General features: G+C 43.5%; 1 protein-coding gene across 1 annotated transcript in view; it reads right to left on the bottom strand.

Annotated features, from left to right (window-relative positions):
- Positions 1-18,373, bottom strand: part of mcm5 (minichromosome maintenance complex component 5) — a 72,691-nt gene that overhangs the window by 29,878 nt on the left and 24,440 nt on the right. Inside the window, 2 exon segments of the mRNA XM_084329530.1 lie at positions 598-663; positions 7,715-7,858. Of these exon segments, the coding sequence (XP_084185656.1) occupies positions 598-663; positions 7,715-7,858 (210 nt within the window).

The raw sequence follows: 18,373 nt of genomic DNA, 5'->3' as shown, positions 1-18,373 counted from the left end.
GGGATTTTTACAGGTTTTTAGTGAAGTAGACACCGCAATTGACCATCAATTTAGCTTATCACATGTACATTTTGAACATGAAACTATTATGCATGGGTGCTCGGCTCCGTGCATGGTGGACCAGGATATGGGGGTGTTCCATCTCTCGGGGAGGAGGGCGGGAGGGAGGGGTTTCTCTCCTCTTACGGGGGTCTGGACGGCTGAACGAGGCCATATTCAAGGGACCCACATCTGTATGTTGTTATGTTATGGTTGTCACTGTAAATGTTGTGTTGTATGTCTATAAATGTTAAATAAAAATGTAAGTAAAAAAAAAAAAAAAAACTATTATGCAACTGCAATAAAACATTTGAACCCTGGCCTTTTAGATTATGCTTTTTAGGCACATTTTTTACTAACTTTTTTTCTAGGCGGAATTTTGACCTTGGTGGTTGACCTTGAAGCAGGTAGAATTCTACTTGCGTTTACTTCCTCAATAACTCCCACAGTTTTTGGATTACCGTAAAATATGTGAAGAAAGCTCAGCTCCTTGGGTTTCAGACGGCACCGAGCTTCTTTCGGGCTCGTAGGTTTAAAAGAGATAAGACAAGAACATACCTTAGCAATGGAGATGGTCTGCTGCTCCATGGCCTCATGGATGGCTACTCGGTCATCCTCTCTCATCTGTAGCAAGAGAGACATGTTTAAGTTAAGCTGAACCTTTATTAATCCCCTTGGGGGAAATCCATCCTCTGCATTTGACCCGTCGTAACTATTTAGAAACAGTGAGGGCAGCCACACAGTGTGGCGCCCGGGGACCGACTCCAATACCAGTACCTTGGTCAAGAGACCAACTCCAGTTGTAATGCCAGTACCTTGGTCAAGAGACCAACTCCAGTTGTAATGCCAGTACCTTGGTCAAGAGACCAACTCCAGTTGTAATGCCAGTACCTTGGTCAAGAGACCAACTCCAGTTGTAATGCCAGTACCTTGGTCAAGAGACCAACTCCAGTTGTAATGCCAGTACCTTGGTCAAGAGACCAACTCCAGTTGTAATAACAGTACCTTGGTCAAGAGACCAACTCCAGTTGTAATGCCAGTACCTTGGTAAAGAGACCAACTCCAGTTGTAATGCCAGTACCTTAGTCAAGAGACCAACTCCAGTTGTAATGCCAGTACCTTGGTCAAGAGACCAACTCCAGTTGTAACGTCAGTACCTTGGTCAAGAGACCAACTCCAGTTGTAATGCCAGTACCTTGGTCAAGAGACCAACTCCAGTTGTAATGTCAGTACCTTGGTCAAGAGACCAACTCCAGTTGTAATGCCAGTACCTTGGTCAAGAGACCAACTCCAGTTGTAACGTCAGTACCTTGGTCAAGAGACCAACTCCAGGTGTAATAACAGTACCTTGGTCAAGAGACCAACTCCAATACCAGTACCTTGGTCAAGAGACCAACTCCAGTTGTAATGTCAGTACCTTGGTCAAGAGACCAACTCCAGTTGTAATACCAGTACCTTGGTCAAGAGACCAACTCCAATACCAGTACCTTGGTCAAGAGACCAACTCCAGTTGTAATGCCAGTACCTTGGTCAAGAGACTAACTCCAGTTGTAATGCCAGTACCTTGGTCAAGAGACCAACTCCAGTTGTAATAACAGTACCTTAGTCAAGAGACCAACTCCAGTTGTAATACCAGTACCTTGGTCAAGAGACCAACTCCAGTTGTAATGCCAGTACCTTGGTCAACGGACCAACTCCAGTTGTAATACCAGTACCTTGGTCAAGAGACCAACTCCAGTTGTAATGCCAGTACCTTGGTCAAGAGACCAACTCCAGTTGTAATGCCAGTACCTTGGTCAAGAGACCAACTCCAGGTGTAATGCCAGTACCTTGGTCAAGAGACTAACTCCAGTTGTAATAACAGTACCTTGGTCAAGAGACCAACTCCAGTTGTAATGCCAGTACCTTGGTCAAGAGACTAACTCCAGTTGTAATGCCAGTACCTTGGTCAAGAGACCAACTCCAGTTGTAATGTCAGTACCTTGGTCAAGAGACCAACTCCAGTTGTAACGCCAGTACCTTGGTCAAGAGACCAACTCCAGGTGTAATAACAGTACCTTGGTCAAGAGACCAACTCCAGTTGTAATGCCAGTACCTTGGTCAAGAGACCAACTCCAGTTGTAATGCCAGTACCTTGGTCAAGAGACCAACTCCAGTTGTAATGCCAGTACCTTGGTCAAGAGACCAACTCCAGTTGTAATGCCAGTACCTTGGTCAAGAGACCAACTCCAGTTGTAATGCCAGTACCTTGGTCAAGAGACCAACTCCAGTTGTAATGCCAGTACCTTGGTCAAGAGACCAACTCCAGTTGTAATGCCAGTACCTTGGTCAAGAGACCAACTCCAGTTGTAATGCCAGTACCTTGGTCAAGAGACCAACTCCAATACCAGTACCTTGGTCAAGAGACCAACTCCAATACCAGTACCTTGGTCAAGAGACCAACTCCAGGTGTAATAACAGTACCTTGGTCAAGAGACCAACTCCAGTTGTAATGCCAGTACCTTGGTCAAGAGACTAACTCCAGTTGTAATGCCAGTACCTTGGTCAAGAGACCAACTCCAGTTGTAATGCCAGTACCTTGGTCAAGAGACCAACTCCAGTTGTAATGCCAGTACCTTGGTCAAGAGACCAACTCCAATACCAGTACCTTGGTCAAGAGACCAACTCCAGGTGTAATAACAGTACCTTGGTCAAGAGACCAACTCCAGGTGTAATGCCAGTACCTTGGTCAAGAGACCAACTCCAGTTGTAGTGTCAGTACCTTGGTCAAGAGACCAACTCCAGTTGTAATGTCAGTACCTTGGTCAAGAGACCAACTCCAGTTGTAATGCCAGTACCTTGGTCAAGAGACCAACTCCAGTTGTAATGCCAGTACCTTGGTCAAGAGACCAACTCCAGGTGTAATAACAGTACCTTGGTCAAGAGACCAACTCCAGTTGTAATGCCAGTACCTTGGTCAAGAGACCAACTCCAGTTGTAATGCCAGTACCTTGGTCAAGAGACCAACTCCAGTTGTAATGCCAGTACCTTGGTCAAGAGACCAACTCCAGTTGTAATGTCAGTACCTTGGTCAAGAGACCAACTCCAGTTGTAACGCCAGTACCTTGGTCAAGAGACCAACTCCAGGTGTAATAACAGTACCTTGGTCAAGAGACCAACTCCAGTTGTAATGCCAGTACCTTGGTCAAGAGACCAACTCCAGTTGTAATGCCAGTACCTTGGTCAAGAGACCAACTCCAGTTGTAATGCCAGTACCTTGGTCAAGAGACCAACTCCAGTTGTAATGCCAGTACCTTGGTCAAGAGACCAACTCCAGGTGTAATAACAGTACCTTGGTCAAGAGACCAACTCCAGTTGTAATGCCAGTACCTTGGTCAAGAGACTAACTCCAGTTGTAATGCCAGTACCTTGGTCAAGAGACCAACTCCAGTTGTAATGCCAGTACCTTGGTCAAGAGACCAACTCCAGTTGTAATGCCAGTACCTTGGTCAAGAGACCAACTCCAATACCAGTACCTTGGTCAAGAGACCAACTCCAGGTGTAATAACAGTACCTTGGTCAAGAGACCAACTCCAGGTGTAATGCCAGTACCTTGGTCAAGAGACCAACTCCAGTTGTAGTGTCAGTACCTTGGTCAAGAGACCAACTCCAGTTGTAATGTCAGTACCTTGGTCAAGAGACCAACTCCAGTTGTAATGCCAGTACCTTGGTCAAGAGACCAACTCCAGTTGTAACGCCAGTACCTTGGTCAAGAGACCAACTCCAGGTGTAATAACAGTACCTTGGTCAAGAGACCAACTCCAGGTGTAATAACAGTACCTTGGTCAAGAGACCAACTCCAGTTGTAATGCCAGTACCTTGGTCAAGAGACCAACTCCAGTTGTAATGTCAGTACCTTGGTCAAGAGACCAACTCCAGTTGTAATGCCAGTACCTTGGTCAAGAGACCAACTCCAGTTGTAATGCCAGTACCTTGGTCAAGAGACCAACTCCAGTTGTAATGCCAGTACCTTGGTCAAGAGACCAACTCCAATACCAGTACCTTGGTCAAGAGACCAACTCCAGGTGTAATAACAGTACCTTGGTCAAGAGACCAACTCCAGTTGTAATGCCAGTACCTTGGTCAAGAGACTAACTCCAGTTGTAATGCCAGTACCTTGGTCAAGAGACCAACTCCAGTTGTAATGCCAGTACCTTGGTCAAGAGACCAACTCCAATACCAGTACCTTGGTCAAGAGACCAACTCCAGGTGTAATAACAGTACCTTGGTCAAGAGACCAACTCCAGGTGTAATGCCAGTACCTTGGTCAAGAGACCAACTCCAGTTGTAGTGTCAGTACCTTGGTCAAGAGACCAACTCCAGTTGTAATGTCAGTACCTTGGTCAAGAGACCAACTCCAGTTGTAATGCCAGTACCTTGGTCAAGAGACCAACTCCAGTTGTAATGCCAGTACCTTGGTCAAGAGACCAACTCCAGTTGTAATGCCAGTACCTTGGTCAAGAGACCAACTCCAGTTGTAATGCCAGTACCTTGGTCAAGAGACCAACTCCAGTTGTAATGCCAGTACCTTGGTCAAGAGACCAACTCCAGTTGTAATGTCAGTACCTTGGTCAAGAGACCAACTCCAGTTGTAATGCCAGTACCTTGGTCAAGAGACCAACTCCAGTTGTAATGCCAGTACCTTGGTCAAGAGACCAACTCCAGTTGTAATGACAGTACCTTGGTCAAGAGACCAACTCCAGTTGTAATGCCAGTACCTTGGTCAAGAGACCAACTCCAGTTGTAATGCCAGTACCTTGGTCAAGAGACCAACTCCAGGTGTAATAACAGTACCTTGGTCAAGAGACCAACTCCAGTTGTAATGCCAGTACCTTGGTCAAGAGACTAACTCCAGTTGTAATGCCAGTACCTTGGTCAAGAGACCAACTCCAGTTGTAATGTCAGTACCTTGGTCAAGAGACCAACTCCAGTTGTAACGCCAGTACCTTGGTCAAGAGACCAACTCCAGGTGTAATAACAGTACCTTGGTCAAGAGACCAACTCCAGTTGTAATGCCAGTACCTTGGTCAAGAGACTAACTCCAGTTGTAATGCCAGTACCTTGGTCAAGAGACCAACTCCAGTTGTAATGCCAGTACCTTGGTCAAGAGACCAACTCCAGTTGTAATGCCAGTACCTTGGTCAAGAGACCAACTCCAGTTGTAATGCCAGTACCTTGGTCAAGAGACCAACTCCAGTTGTAATGCCAGTACCTTGGTCAAGAGACCAACTCCAATACCAGTACCTTGGTCAAGAGACCAACTCCAGGTGTAATAACAGTACCTTGGTCAAGAGACCAACTCCAGTTGTAATGCCAGTACCTTGGTCAAGAGACTAACTCCAGTTGTAATGCCAGTACCTTGGTCAAGAGACCAACTCCAATACCAGTACCTTGGTCAAGAGACCAACTCCAGGTGTAATAACAGTACCTTGGTCAAGAGACCAACTCCAGGTGTAATGCCAGTACCTTGGTCAAGAGACCAACTCCAGTTGTAGTGTCAGTACCTTGGTCAAGAGACCAACTCCAGTTGTAATGTCAGTACCTTGGTCAAGAGACCAACTCCAGTTGTAATGCCAGTACCTTGGTCAAGAGACCAACTCCAGTTGTAATGCCAGTACCTTGGTCAAGAGACCAACTCCAGTTGTAATGCCAGTACCTTGGTCAAGAGACCAACTCCAGTTGTAATGCCAGTACCTTGGTCAAGAGACCAACTCCAGTTGTAATGCCAGTACCTTGGTCAAGAGACCAACTCCAGTTGTAATGCCAGTACCTTGGTCAAGAGACCAACTCCAATACCAGTACCTTGGTCAAGAGACCAACTCCAGGTGTAATAACAGTACCTTGGTCAAGAGACCAACTCCAGTTGTAATGCCAGTACCTTGGTCAAGAGACTAACTCCAGTTGTAATGCCAGTACCTTGGTCAAGAGACCAACTCCAGTTGTAATGCCAGTACCTTGGTCAAGAGACCAACTCCAATACCAGTACCTTGGTCAAGAGACCAACTCCAGGTGTAATAACAGTACCTTGGTCAAGAGACCAACTCCAGGTGTAATGCCAGTACCTTGGTCAAGAGACCAACTCCAGTTGTAGTGTCAGCACCTTGGTCAAGAGACCAACTCCAGTTGTAATGTCAGTACCTTGGTCAAGAGACCAACTCCAGTTGTAATGCCAGTACCTTGGTCAAGAGACCAACTCCAGTTGTAATGCCAGTACCTTGGTCAAGAGACCAACTCCAGTTGTAATGCCAGTACCTTGGTCAAGAGACCAACTCCAGTTGTAATGCCAGTACCTTGGTCAAGAGACCAACTCCAGTTGTAATGTCAGTACCTTGGTCAAGAGACCAACTCCAGTTGTAATGCCAGTACCTTGGTCAAGAGACCAACTCCAGTTGTAATGCCAGTACCTTGGTCAAGAGACCAACTCCAGTTGTAATGACAGTACCTTGGTCAAGAGACCAACTCCAGTTGTAATACCAGTACCTTGGTCAAGAGACCAACTCCAGTTGTAATGCCAGTACCTTGGTCAACGGACCAACTCCAGTTGTACCATCAGTACCTTGGTCAAGAGACCAACTCCAGTTGTAATGCCAGTACCTTGGTCAACGGACCAACTCCAGTTGTAATGCCAGTACCTTGGTCAACGGACCAACTCCAGTTGTAACGTCAGTACCTTGGTCAAGAGACCAACTCCAGCTGTAATGCCAGTACCTTGGTCAAGAGACCAACTCCAGTTGTAACGTCAGTACCTTGGTCAAGGGACCAACTCCAGTTGTAATACCAGTACCTTGGTCAAGAGACCAACTCCAGTTGTAATAACAGTACCTTGGTCAAGAGACCAACTCCAGCTGTAATGCCAGCACCTTGGTCAAGAGACCAACTCCAGTTGTAACGTCAGTACCTTGGTCAAGAGACCAACTCCAGTTGTAATGCCAGTACCTTGGTCAACGGACCAACTCCAGTTGTAACGTCAGTACCTTGGTCAAGAGACCAACTCCAGTTGCAATAACAGTACCTTGGTCAAGAGACCAACTCCAGTTGTAATACCAGTACCTTGGTCAAGAGACCAACTCCAGTTGTAATGCCAGTACCTTGGTCAAGAGACCAACTCCAGTTGTAATGCCAGTACCTTGGTCAAGAGACCAACTCCAGTTGTAACGTCAGTACCTTGGTCAAGGGACCAACTCCAGTTGTAATGCCAGTACCTTGGTCAAGAGACCAACTCCAGTTGTAATGTCAGTACCTTGGTCAAGAGACCAACTCCAGTTGTAATGCCAGTACCTTGGTCAAGAGACCAACTCCAGTTGTAATGCCAGTACCTTGGTCAAGAGACCAACTCCAGTTGTAATGCCAGTACCTTGGTTAGGAGACCAACTCCAGTTGTAATGCCAGTACCTTGGTCAAGAGACCAACTCCAGTTGTAATACCAGTACCTTGGTCAAGAGACCAACTCCAGTTGTAATGCCAGTACCTTGGTCAAGAGACCAACTCCAGTTGTAATGCCAGTACCTTGGTCAAGGGCAATGGCAGGAAACCTAGCATGCAGGTCTTTTGGTGCGAAGAAAAAATGCAAACTCCACACAGTCAAGTATGTGATGTTTGCAAAAAAGGAAAAAAACCCACCAGCGAGGCGCCTTACCTTGTCGAACTCGTCGATGCAGACCACGCCCCCATCCGCCAGCACCATGGCCCCGCCCTCCATGATGAAGCCGCGGGTGACCGGGTCCCTCAGCACCGAGGCGGTCAGACCGGCGGCACTGCTGCCTTTACCGGAGGTGTACACCTGGGGGCGAGAGAGAGGCAAAGAAGGTTTAGATCTACACCTGGTGGAGAGAGAGAGGCGAAGAAGGGTTAGATCTACACCTGGTGGAGAGAGAGAGGCGAAGAAGGGTTAGATCTACACCTGGAGGAGAGAGAGAGAGAGACACACTCAACGAAGCTTTAGATATACAGAGTGGAGACAATCTAACCAACTGGCTTAACCTCTTGAGCCCTAGGCCTATTTTCTGAAAATTCGCCTAGAAATACATACCTAAGTAAATTTGAAGATTGCTCCACTTCTACAAGGCCCATTTGCATGTTCTTGGTATCTAAGGACATCTATGGATCTCAGGGAATGTATTATCAGTGTCAGAAATAGTGTGCGTTACTAGGCTCGAGTAAATTGTGATGAACCAAAAAAGGAGAATATCATTTTTCATCTTTGACGGTGAATAACACCATGCTAACACAGGGTATCTGCAGGTTTAGCCCAGTCAGATTTAAGGCTTTTTAAGACTTTTTAATGCCACTCAAAATTAAATTTAATACCAATTTCACGATAACAAAATGGCAAAAATCATGGGTACTCTCAGTACACTCATTCAAGGGTACTACGACTATGCCTGCACCTCATGGTACCAAAGCACCTCAAAGGCACTAAAAACAAGATTACAAACATCACAAAACAAACTGGTCAGACTACTACTTAACCTCACTCCTAAAACCCACTTTACCCCTGCCCACATTCAAACCCGCTCTTAAAGAGCACCTACGGGAGACTGCAATTCGAAACTGGCCACCGTAAATGGCCAACACCCCCCCCCCTCCTCCTAATGTACAGTCTCATCCCCATCATATATTATATATAATATTTTCTGTTAGGATCTCTGGGTAACAGTACTGTATATTATTTGCATATCGTATATGTCACAAATGTAACAGTACTACAGTATATACCTGTATGTCATAAATGTCATGATGTCATGTATGTTTTTACTGTATTTATTTCTGTATATTTTATTTCATTTTTATTCTATTTACTCTACTCTTATCCTAGGCAACTTGATTGATTTGTGTTATTATTCTAATTCGTGACCCGTCCTGTCTAAATGTTTAAATGTTGAGCGATTTGCAGTGTCAAATTTCCCACGGGATAATAAAAGTATTTCTATTCTATCTATTCTATGTTGTGTATGTCAATATGAATTGAAAATGGGGGACCCTGATGTAAACAGGACAAACGTCTTTCTCTGGTCTGCATCCCCTTAACAATTGTGTGTATTGAGCCGTACTGTATTGTACACATTCTGCAATCTGTTAAATAAAGTTTTCATTCATCCAGTTGTTTTGTTTTTGTGGTTTGGTTGAATGAATACTTTATTTAACAGATTTCAGAATGGGTACAATACAGTACAGCTCAATACACACAATAATAAGGGGATGCAGACCAGAGAAAGACGTTTGTCTTGTTTACATCAGGGTCCCCCATTTTCAATTCATAGTGACATTTATGACATGCACAACATACATGACATCATGACATTTATGGCATAGGGACATACATGACATACAGGTATATATTACTGTTACATTTGTGACATATGATATGCAAATATACAGTACTGTTACCCATAGATCCTAACATATATATATATATATATACATATACATATGATGGGGAGGAGACTGTACATTAGGAGGGGGTAGGTGGGTGGTAGAAAATAAATACATAGGGTGGGGTGAAGCTCTCACTCTCATCGAACATCAACACAAACGTGTCGTTGTTTACATCCGTGAAGAGATTTTTTTGGATGCAAGAAGCCAATCCAAACCTGGCTATGTAGGACGTTTTGTCTTTGGCGCATGTTAATGTCTTAGCAATTTCCGAGTCAGGGAACATAGCACGGAATACCTCTCCTAGTCCATCATTGCCAGTGTAGGACTGGTGCTTTGCGACCGTTGAGAAACCACAGTACCTCAGCTTCAAGCGTTGGCGTGGAGCCGAATGTAGCAGAGTGCCGAGTGCCGATGATATAATTGGTGTCGCAGGTGGTAGTCCTACCTGAGATGGCACAGCTGATGCGGAGGCAGGGGCCGAAAAGAAATGCGAAATACTAGTTTGCAGGCGGGTTTTGCAGAGGTATCGGTATGCTTAGCGCTCAGCATGTGCGACTCGACTGCTTTTTTTTTTTTTTTTTTGCATAATGGTCTTTGACTGGCACAAACAGTGGATTGTCGAGCCAGTTCTCGTTAAATTGGCACTTTCCCATATTAACGAGTGCAAATGCTAAACTAAACTAAACGTAACGTTAGCGTTATCGCTTCCGCTTCGCCTTGCTAACGTTAGCTAGACTCCATTGCTGAAATAGTTCCCGGCCAACATAAGGACCTCTGTTGGTTCCGCCCCATTCCGGTCTGCGTGATGCTACAACACGGTCAATAAAAAGTCCCGACTTTATCTCCCGTTAACCGTTTTTCCCCCAGATTTCATAATAAAACATAAGATGACATGGCATTTTATCTTTCCTGTCTATGGCATTTTTAAGACCTCTGAAAATGGATTTAAGACATTTTAAGACAAACTAAGGCCTTAATTATTGATAAACAAATTTAAGACTTTAAGACTTTTTAAGGATCCGCGGACACCCTGTAACATTGACCAGACGTGAATTATTTTTTAGTGCAATGCCCATCGAACGCCCTGGTCTCTTCTGTCAAAAGACTACATTCAAGTTAGGTCTCGTGTCAATATGCGTCTTTTTCCGACTCGATGCACTGAGATTTCTATAAACTCCTATTTCACTAATAAAACTTAAAATCATTGGTAAACAAACCTAGTGCTGAAAATACACTATTTTTAAGTGCTGTTTTGACAGGGTTAGGGTCTTTCCTCTTGGCTACATTTGAAAAAGAAACGCAACATTAATTAATACGTTCTGTATTGATCGATTTATGGCGTGATATCAATATTGTACCGGTACCGGACCGCTCAGGCTTAAGGGGTTAATGCGTCATGGCTTTGCTGAAGGATTACAATTCTGGTCTATATAGACGAAGCACACAGAATGTGGAACTACCATTTGATCGGCCTCACAATCTAAACGCTTAATAGAGAATAGGGCCGTCTTAAATACTTCGTTCGATGGGCACGGGATTCGAACGGGAAAATTTAATTTGAATATATATTAACCTCTTAACACATTGGGCACCATGCATTGTGCCCATCATTATGCCCCCTCTGCCACCGCTGTAAGCCTATGGAGATGTTTACCTTCTTTGCAGGGCTATAACTTTTTAAATATTATAGCTATATCGACATTACTATGGCCCATTCAACATCGGGTATCTATCGTTCCGGATGTGGGAACATTATATTTTTTCATTCATACATTGTTGTGTTAATACCGTCGAGAATATAAGTGTTTTTAAGCTTTTCTGCTGTAATTCCAAAAACACGAGTTATAAGCCCTGAAGCATATGATAGATTATCGATTGACGTTTCTTTCCTATACACGCTATATAAAAAAATTCAAATGTATATGACGTGGCGTAGTGGGCAAGGCGCTCGCCACGAATACTGGAGACGCTGGGCTCACCTGTTTGAGCCCAGCGCTCCACATTGCTTTCAGTTTAGCTGGTCGTCCGTACTAATACACATTGGCCGTATTAGGGGGTGGGAAACTGATGGGTGGGGATCGGGCGTTGTGGACAGCGACTCCTACAGGTCGGTTGGTGCGCCTGCGCAGTAGAATCAGGAAGTGTCGGGGGCAGCGTGAGCCTCCCACGCGTTACTCCTCGCCACTGAGAGATCGAGCTGCGCAGGTGAAAAGATGCGACTGCTGTTACCTCAAGTACCGGAGGGGACTTGTGCTATGTATGACTTAGTCCACATTGCAGCCGGCTTGTGGGAGGCAAGAAACAGCGTTCGTGACAGGGGAGGGTTGAATTGGATGATACGAAATTGGGATGGGAGAAAATATAGAAAATGGGAGAAAAAGTGAATAAAAAAAATGATCGGTATACATTATGCTTCATCATGCGTGAAGGAAAGGGGGGGGGGGGTCGTTTATAATTCCTTGATCGTCAGTAACGGCTTTATTTAGTATGGGTTGATATATTGATCAGACTGATTGCAAACAAAGAAATGGACAATCAAGCTGAAAGTAACGTTAGCATCCTCTTACCATTCGCCGATGAGCCTGGAGGAAAAAGATCCCAATTATTTGACGTCGATCTGCTAGATCCATTTCCGGTTTGTATGACGCAATAAACTCCGAAATCATATCGATTATTGCGTTTCGAAAGCAATCTAAATGCACAATATATCTCTAGCGGAGGAATTTCCTCGATGCACCGGTCGCCACTTCCGGTTTGGCGTGAGTGTAACTCGCCCGACCATCCACCAGGCGGCGGTATTGAGGCGTTGCAATATCAGAACAGGGTCCGGCTGCGATCCGGAGGGAGGCTGGATGAATTATGAATGCCATGGCGAAATTTTTTTATATTGATCCCAAACACGTGGTAAAATACATACCTAAGTAAATGGAATATTGCTCTACTTCTACAAGGCTATTTGCATTTTCTTGGTATCTAGGGACATCTATGGACCTCAGTGAATGTATTCCCAGTGTCAGAAATATTGTGTATATTACTAGGCTTGAGTAAATTGTGATGAAACAAAGGATAATATGAATTATGATTTTTCTTTGCATTCGACAGTGAATAACACCATGCTAAAAATGACCAGACATGAAAGACTGCCACTGATCTCGTTCAGTACCTTCTTGAGATCATGTGTACAAAAAAAATCTAAGGAAATGAATGAAGGGAAGATGATTAAACAGAAGGTTTTGTAGATACAGTACTGAATTCTCCTATCCGGACCAATTTGAAATATTATAGAATATAGAATAACAGGCTTATAAATTACCTTATTATAGCCCATTCACACATTTATGGATTGTGCCAAATCTTATATTTCAAATGCCAGAGTTCAATTTGGATTTAGTATCACCAGGCGTGCATAAGAACAGATAATGAAATCAGCTTTTTTTTTTTTTTTTGCCAGGGTGCCACCATTTTTAAACAAATTTCAAATCTTATGCTACATGCTAGAAATAGGAGAGACAAACTAACTGCGCTGCCATATATGCTAATAACGTTAAGTTGTGGTTTATTATCCCGAGTAATAAGAGATATTAAATAAATTCATACAGAAGTAATTTGCTTGAAGCCCCATAGAGGCCTTTGGGAAGTGTCGTTCTGAAAGATTCCAACGCTCATCGAAAGCTCTCGTTGTCCTCTTCAAAATGGCGTCAAAGAACTACAATTGCCGACGTAAATTTTTTCCAAAATGGTCGACTTTCGCGACCAAAACAATAGAAAAACAAAAATCTATCTAATAACAATTTAAAGTATTGATAAACAAATGCATTGATGATAATATACATTATAACTGCTGTTGTGACATGTTATGATGTTTATACTTGAATACGTTTGAAAAATAAAAATACTTTTGTCAGACAGTCGACTCTAGACAGATTGATTTATGACGTGATGTAATTTGCGGTCTGGCAATCTGTTTGGGGGGGAAACCCTTGAGAGCACAGGGAGAACATGCAAACTCCACACAGATAGGCCCAGGAGATACCCCCCCACCTGGGTACCTGGCAACCTAGTCTCCAAGCGGGAATCGAACCCAGGACCTTCTAGCTGTGAGGCAACACGTGTTAAACACCGCCTCAAAATCTTTGGCCAGTACGGGTATCGAACCCGCGACCTTCGCGTTATTAGCACGACGCTCTAACCAACTGAGCTAACCGGCCACATTTACTGATTAGATTAGATAAGATTCAAAATTCAAATGTATTGTCGTTATACAGCACAACGTAAATACGTTTGGCATCCAAACCAAAAGTAAAGTGCAATAGTAATATTAATATACAGGTGATTAAACTGGGTATAAAATATATGAATTAGCACTACTGAGTGTAGTGCTAATCAGATGTATGTACAGAGTTGTAGTATTACAGTGATACAGGTATAAAGACACTATGGTAGTATGTCGTACTGGCCAGTAGCGTACTGTGACTAGTAAGAGTAGGTAATGTAATAGGGTAATAGTGTACTAGTCAAGTGTCATACTGTAACAGTGTGTAATAATGAAATATTGTCAAACTGTAATAGTGTGTAATAGTGAAATATTCACTAACTGTAGTGTGTAATACAAACAAAACACTTTGCTTTCATGAAATATTGTAAGCCGTCATTTGAGGCTTTATAAAAGCAGCACAATGAACACAAATCTGTCAGTGCCGAGTCCGACCTCATCTTAAATAACAAACGGCATTGCTTGTTGTAGGTAACGAAGAGAGGCAGAGTTAATGAGGCATATGACGTTAGTTAGGCATATGACGTTAGTTGCATTGGAGGCGCAAGATTTTGCAGGTGGGAGGGGAGATGAAAAAATTTAAAAAAAGTTAGAATTATAATTTTTTGTATATATATTCAAATTTTATTTTCCCGTTCGAATCACGTGCCCATCGAACGAAACTTTGAAGTATTTAAAGGAACACTCCAACATTTTGGGAAATTAGCTTATTTTCCATCTTCCCTGGAGTTAGACAAGAAGATACATAGCTTTTTCGTCTCTGTGCGCGCGGTAGGGGTAGGAAGACAAGCACCGTTAGCGTCAGTCACTGGAAGTAGGTTCCTTCATTAGCCTAGTTCCCAACACTGAGCATGCGCGTGCAGGTACTCGTCGCGAGCAGAGAGCGCGCGTGCGCGTGTGTGTGCATGAGCGGCAGCTCGAGTGGCGAGTGTGTGTGTGTGTGTGTGTAAACAGCACGCAGCCCCATATGGAGGCAGAGGGGAGAGAGATAGGAGAGGACGGCAAGAGGAGAGGACGGCAAGAGCACAGAGCGTGCACGTGTGTGCATGAGCGGCTTGTGCGTTTGTGTGTGTGTGTGTATAAACAGCACGCAGCCCCATATGGAGGCAGAGAGCAGAGGAGAGATAGGAGAGGACGGCAAACAAGACCTAGGCTAATGGAGGAACCTACTTCCAGTGACTGACTCTAAGCTAGGCTAACGGTGCGCGTCTTTCTACTCCTACTGCACGCACAGAGACAAAAAAGGCATGCATCTTCTTGTCTAACTCCAGGGAAGATGTTGGAGTGTTCCTTTAAGACGGCCCTAATAATAGTGACGCCTACAAAATCATGTTTCCGCCCGGTCTCGAACCGGGGACCTTTCGCGTGTTAGGCGAACGTGATAACCACTACACTACGGAAACCCATAGCAAAATTCAGTAATAGGTTGTAATAGTATCATAATGTAATAGTGTGTAATAGTGTCATAGTGTGTAATAGTGTTAAATAGTGTCATAGTGTAATAGCGCAACTTAAGATAACCTCAAAGGTCAAAGATTATTACGACCCACTGCAGGACTTTAAAAAAATGGTGACAGACTCCCCGTCGGGGAATTGAACCCCGGTCTCCCGCGTGACAGGCGGGGATACTGACCACTATACTAACGAGGAGCACCCTGGTGACAGGCGGGGATACTGACCACTATACTAACGAGGAGCACCCTGGTGACAGGCGGGGATACTGACCACTATACTAACGAGGAGCACCCTGGTGACAGGCGGGGATACTGACCACTATACTAACGAGGAGCACCCTGGTGACAGGCGGGGATACTGACCACTATACTAACGAGGAGCACCCTGGTGACAGGCGGGGATACTGACCACTATACTAACGAGGAGCACCCTGGTGACAGGCGGGGATACTGACCACTATACTAACGAGGAGCACCCTGGTGACAGGCGGGGATACTGACCACTATACTAACGAGGAGCACCCTGGCTACTTGGAAATATTACTAACGAGGAGCACCCTGGCTACTTGGAAATATTGTCAAACTGTAATAGTGTGTAATAGTGAAATATTGTCATACTGTGATAGTGAAATATTGTCAAACTGTAATAAGTGTGTAATAGTGAAATATTGTCATACTGTGATAGTGTAATAGTGTCAGTGTAATAATGCTTAGTGTAAAATGGTGTTATAGTGTAATAGTATCAGTGTGAATAGTGTGTAATAGTGACTAGGGCTGAAGCTTTGAGATAAATTTTTTTTTTTTTTTTTTTTGTATTTTTTTATCTTGTTGTGGGACTTGTACAGCACTTGTCAACTTTGTTGTTTTTAAATGTGCTCTATAAATAAAGTGGATTGGATTAATTAATTAAATGAATAATGAGTCGGGAGCTGCGCTGCCTGGGCGGCTGCTCTCCATTACACAGCCAACGACATTACATTACATAATTATGTTGCAACCTTCGTCTATAAAGCAAACAATTATATAGATATGTAGTTAGAGACAAAGGCAGAATTCATTTTTTTTATTAAGACATGTTTTTATATGGGTCAGGACACTAGAGATAGATTCTTTATTTAATTTTATTTATTTAGAATAAAAAAATATATATATATATATTCGAATTTTATTTTCCCGTTCGAATCCTGTGCCCATCGAACGAAGCTTCAAAGTATTTAAGACAGACAGCCCTAATAGTGACGCCTACAAAATCATGTTTCCGCCCGGTCTCGAACCGGGGACCTTTCGCGTGTGAGGCGAACGTGATAACCACTACACTACGGAAACCCATGGGATAATTCAGTAATAGTATCATAGTGTAATAGTGTGTAATGGTGTCATAGTGTGTAATAGTGTTAAATAGTGTCTTTGGATAAAAGCGCTATATAAATGCACAATTACCATTTACAATTTACCAAGTACTAGTGCTAATCAGATGTATGTACAGAGTTGTAGTATTAATATGTACAGTGATACAGGTATAAATACACTTTGGTAGTGAGTCATACTGGTCAGCAGCGTAACTAGTAAGAGTAGGTAATGTAATAGTGTCATAGTGTGTGATTAGATTAGATTAAATGTATTCTCAGTATACAGCAGAAGTACAGTAAAACAAAGAGGTTTGGCATCCAGAGTGCAAATGTAACAGTAAAGTGCAATAATAATAAATGCATAATTGCATTAGCAGTAATAGTGAAATATTGTCACTGTAATAGTGAAATATTGTTTAATAGTGTACTAATGTTTAAGAGTGTAAAAGTGTGAAATAGTGTCATAGTGTAATAGTGTGTAATATGGTCAAACTGTAAGTGTGTAATAGTGAACTAGACAATTCCGCAGGGGAAAGTGAAAGTGTGGGTGATGCCTGTGCACCGCCGGCCAACGGGAGAGGGTCTCTCGCGAGTCTCTATGACAAACTGTTCAAAAGATACAAAAAGGGGGCACGGCCTAAGGATCGGGGGAGTGGTCAACATATACCAATGAAAGAGGATATCCCTACTGAGTACAATGGCACAACCCGCAAGTCTCTACGACAAACGGTTCAAAAGATACAAAAAGGGGGTGCAGCCTAAGGATAGGGGGCGTGGTCAACATAGACCAATGAAAGAGGATATCCCTACTGAGTACAATGGCAGAACCCGCAAGTCTCTACGACAAACGGTTCAAAAGATACAAAAAGGGGGTGCAGCCTAAGGATAGGGGGCGTGGTCAACATATACCAATGAAAGAGGATATCCCTACTGAGTACAATGGCAGAACCCGCAAGTCTCTACGACAAACGGTTCAAAAGATACAAAAAGGGGGCGCAGCCTAAGTATAGGGGGCGTGGTCAACATAGACCAATGAAAGAGGATATCCCTACTGAGTACAATGGCACAACCCGCAAGTCTCTACGACAAACGGTTCAAAAGATACAAAAAGGGGGCGCAGCCTAATCATAAAATGTTCAAAAGATACACAAAGGGGGAGGCGCCTAACCATGGGGGCGTGGTCAACATAGACTAATGAAAGAGGATATCTCTACTGAGTACAATGGCACAACCCGCAAGTCTCTACGACAAACTGTACAAAAGATACAAAAAGGGGGTGCGGCCTAAGGATAGGGGGTGTGGTCAACATAGACCAATGAAAGAGGATATCCCCACTGAGTACAATGGCAGAACCCGCAAGTCTCTACGACAAACGGTTCAAAAGATACAAAAAGGGGTAACGTCCGATTCTATTAACTAATTCAGAGCCACGCCCATATGACCAAATTAGGTCTAGATTGCCACCGCTTTAATCAATGGGAGGACGGGGATATTTGCGAACGCTTAAACTATATCTTAAATTATGACTATGGGTCTAATACACACATTTTTCATCGGCACATTTCAGTTTTATACTGTTTTGAATATGAGTATAGTTTGAGATTTCTAGTAATGCCAGAGAAAGACACGATGATAGCCCTTTAGTGGAATACACAAAACACGTTGTCATTTTTCGGCTGATTTATGAAACGTTTTCAAATAAACGCTAGATTATCGATAGTATATGTGTCCTCCAGTGGCGGCTGCTGACCAAATTTTTTGGTGAAGCAAAATTATATTTTTAAAACATCCCCCACTGTGTTTGTCAGTGGACACAGAAGAAAACATATTAACATTAGGTGACG

The sequence above is a fragment of the Notolepis coatsorum genome, assembly GCF_963971535.1.
Source record: "Notolepis coatsorum genome assembly, chromosome: 14".
Classification (NCBI taxonomy): domain Eukaryota; kingdom Metazoa; phylum Chordata; class Actinopteri; order Aulopiformes; family Paralepididae; genus Notolepis; species Notolepis coatsorum.
The sequence above is the reverse complement of the archived record's forward strand: the minus strand, read 5'-3'. Positions and strand labels throughout refer to the sequence as shown.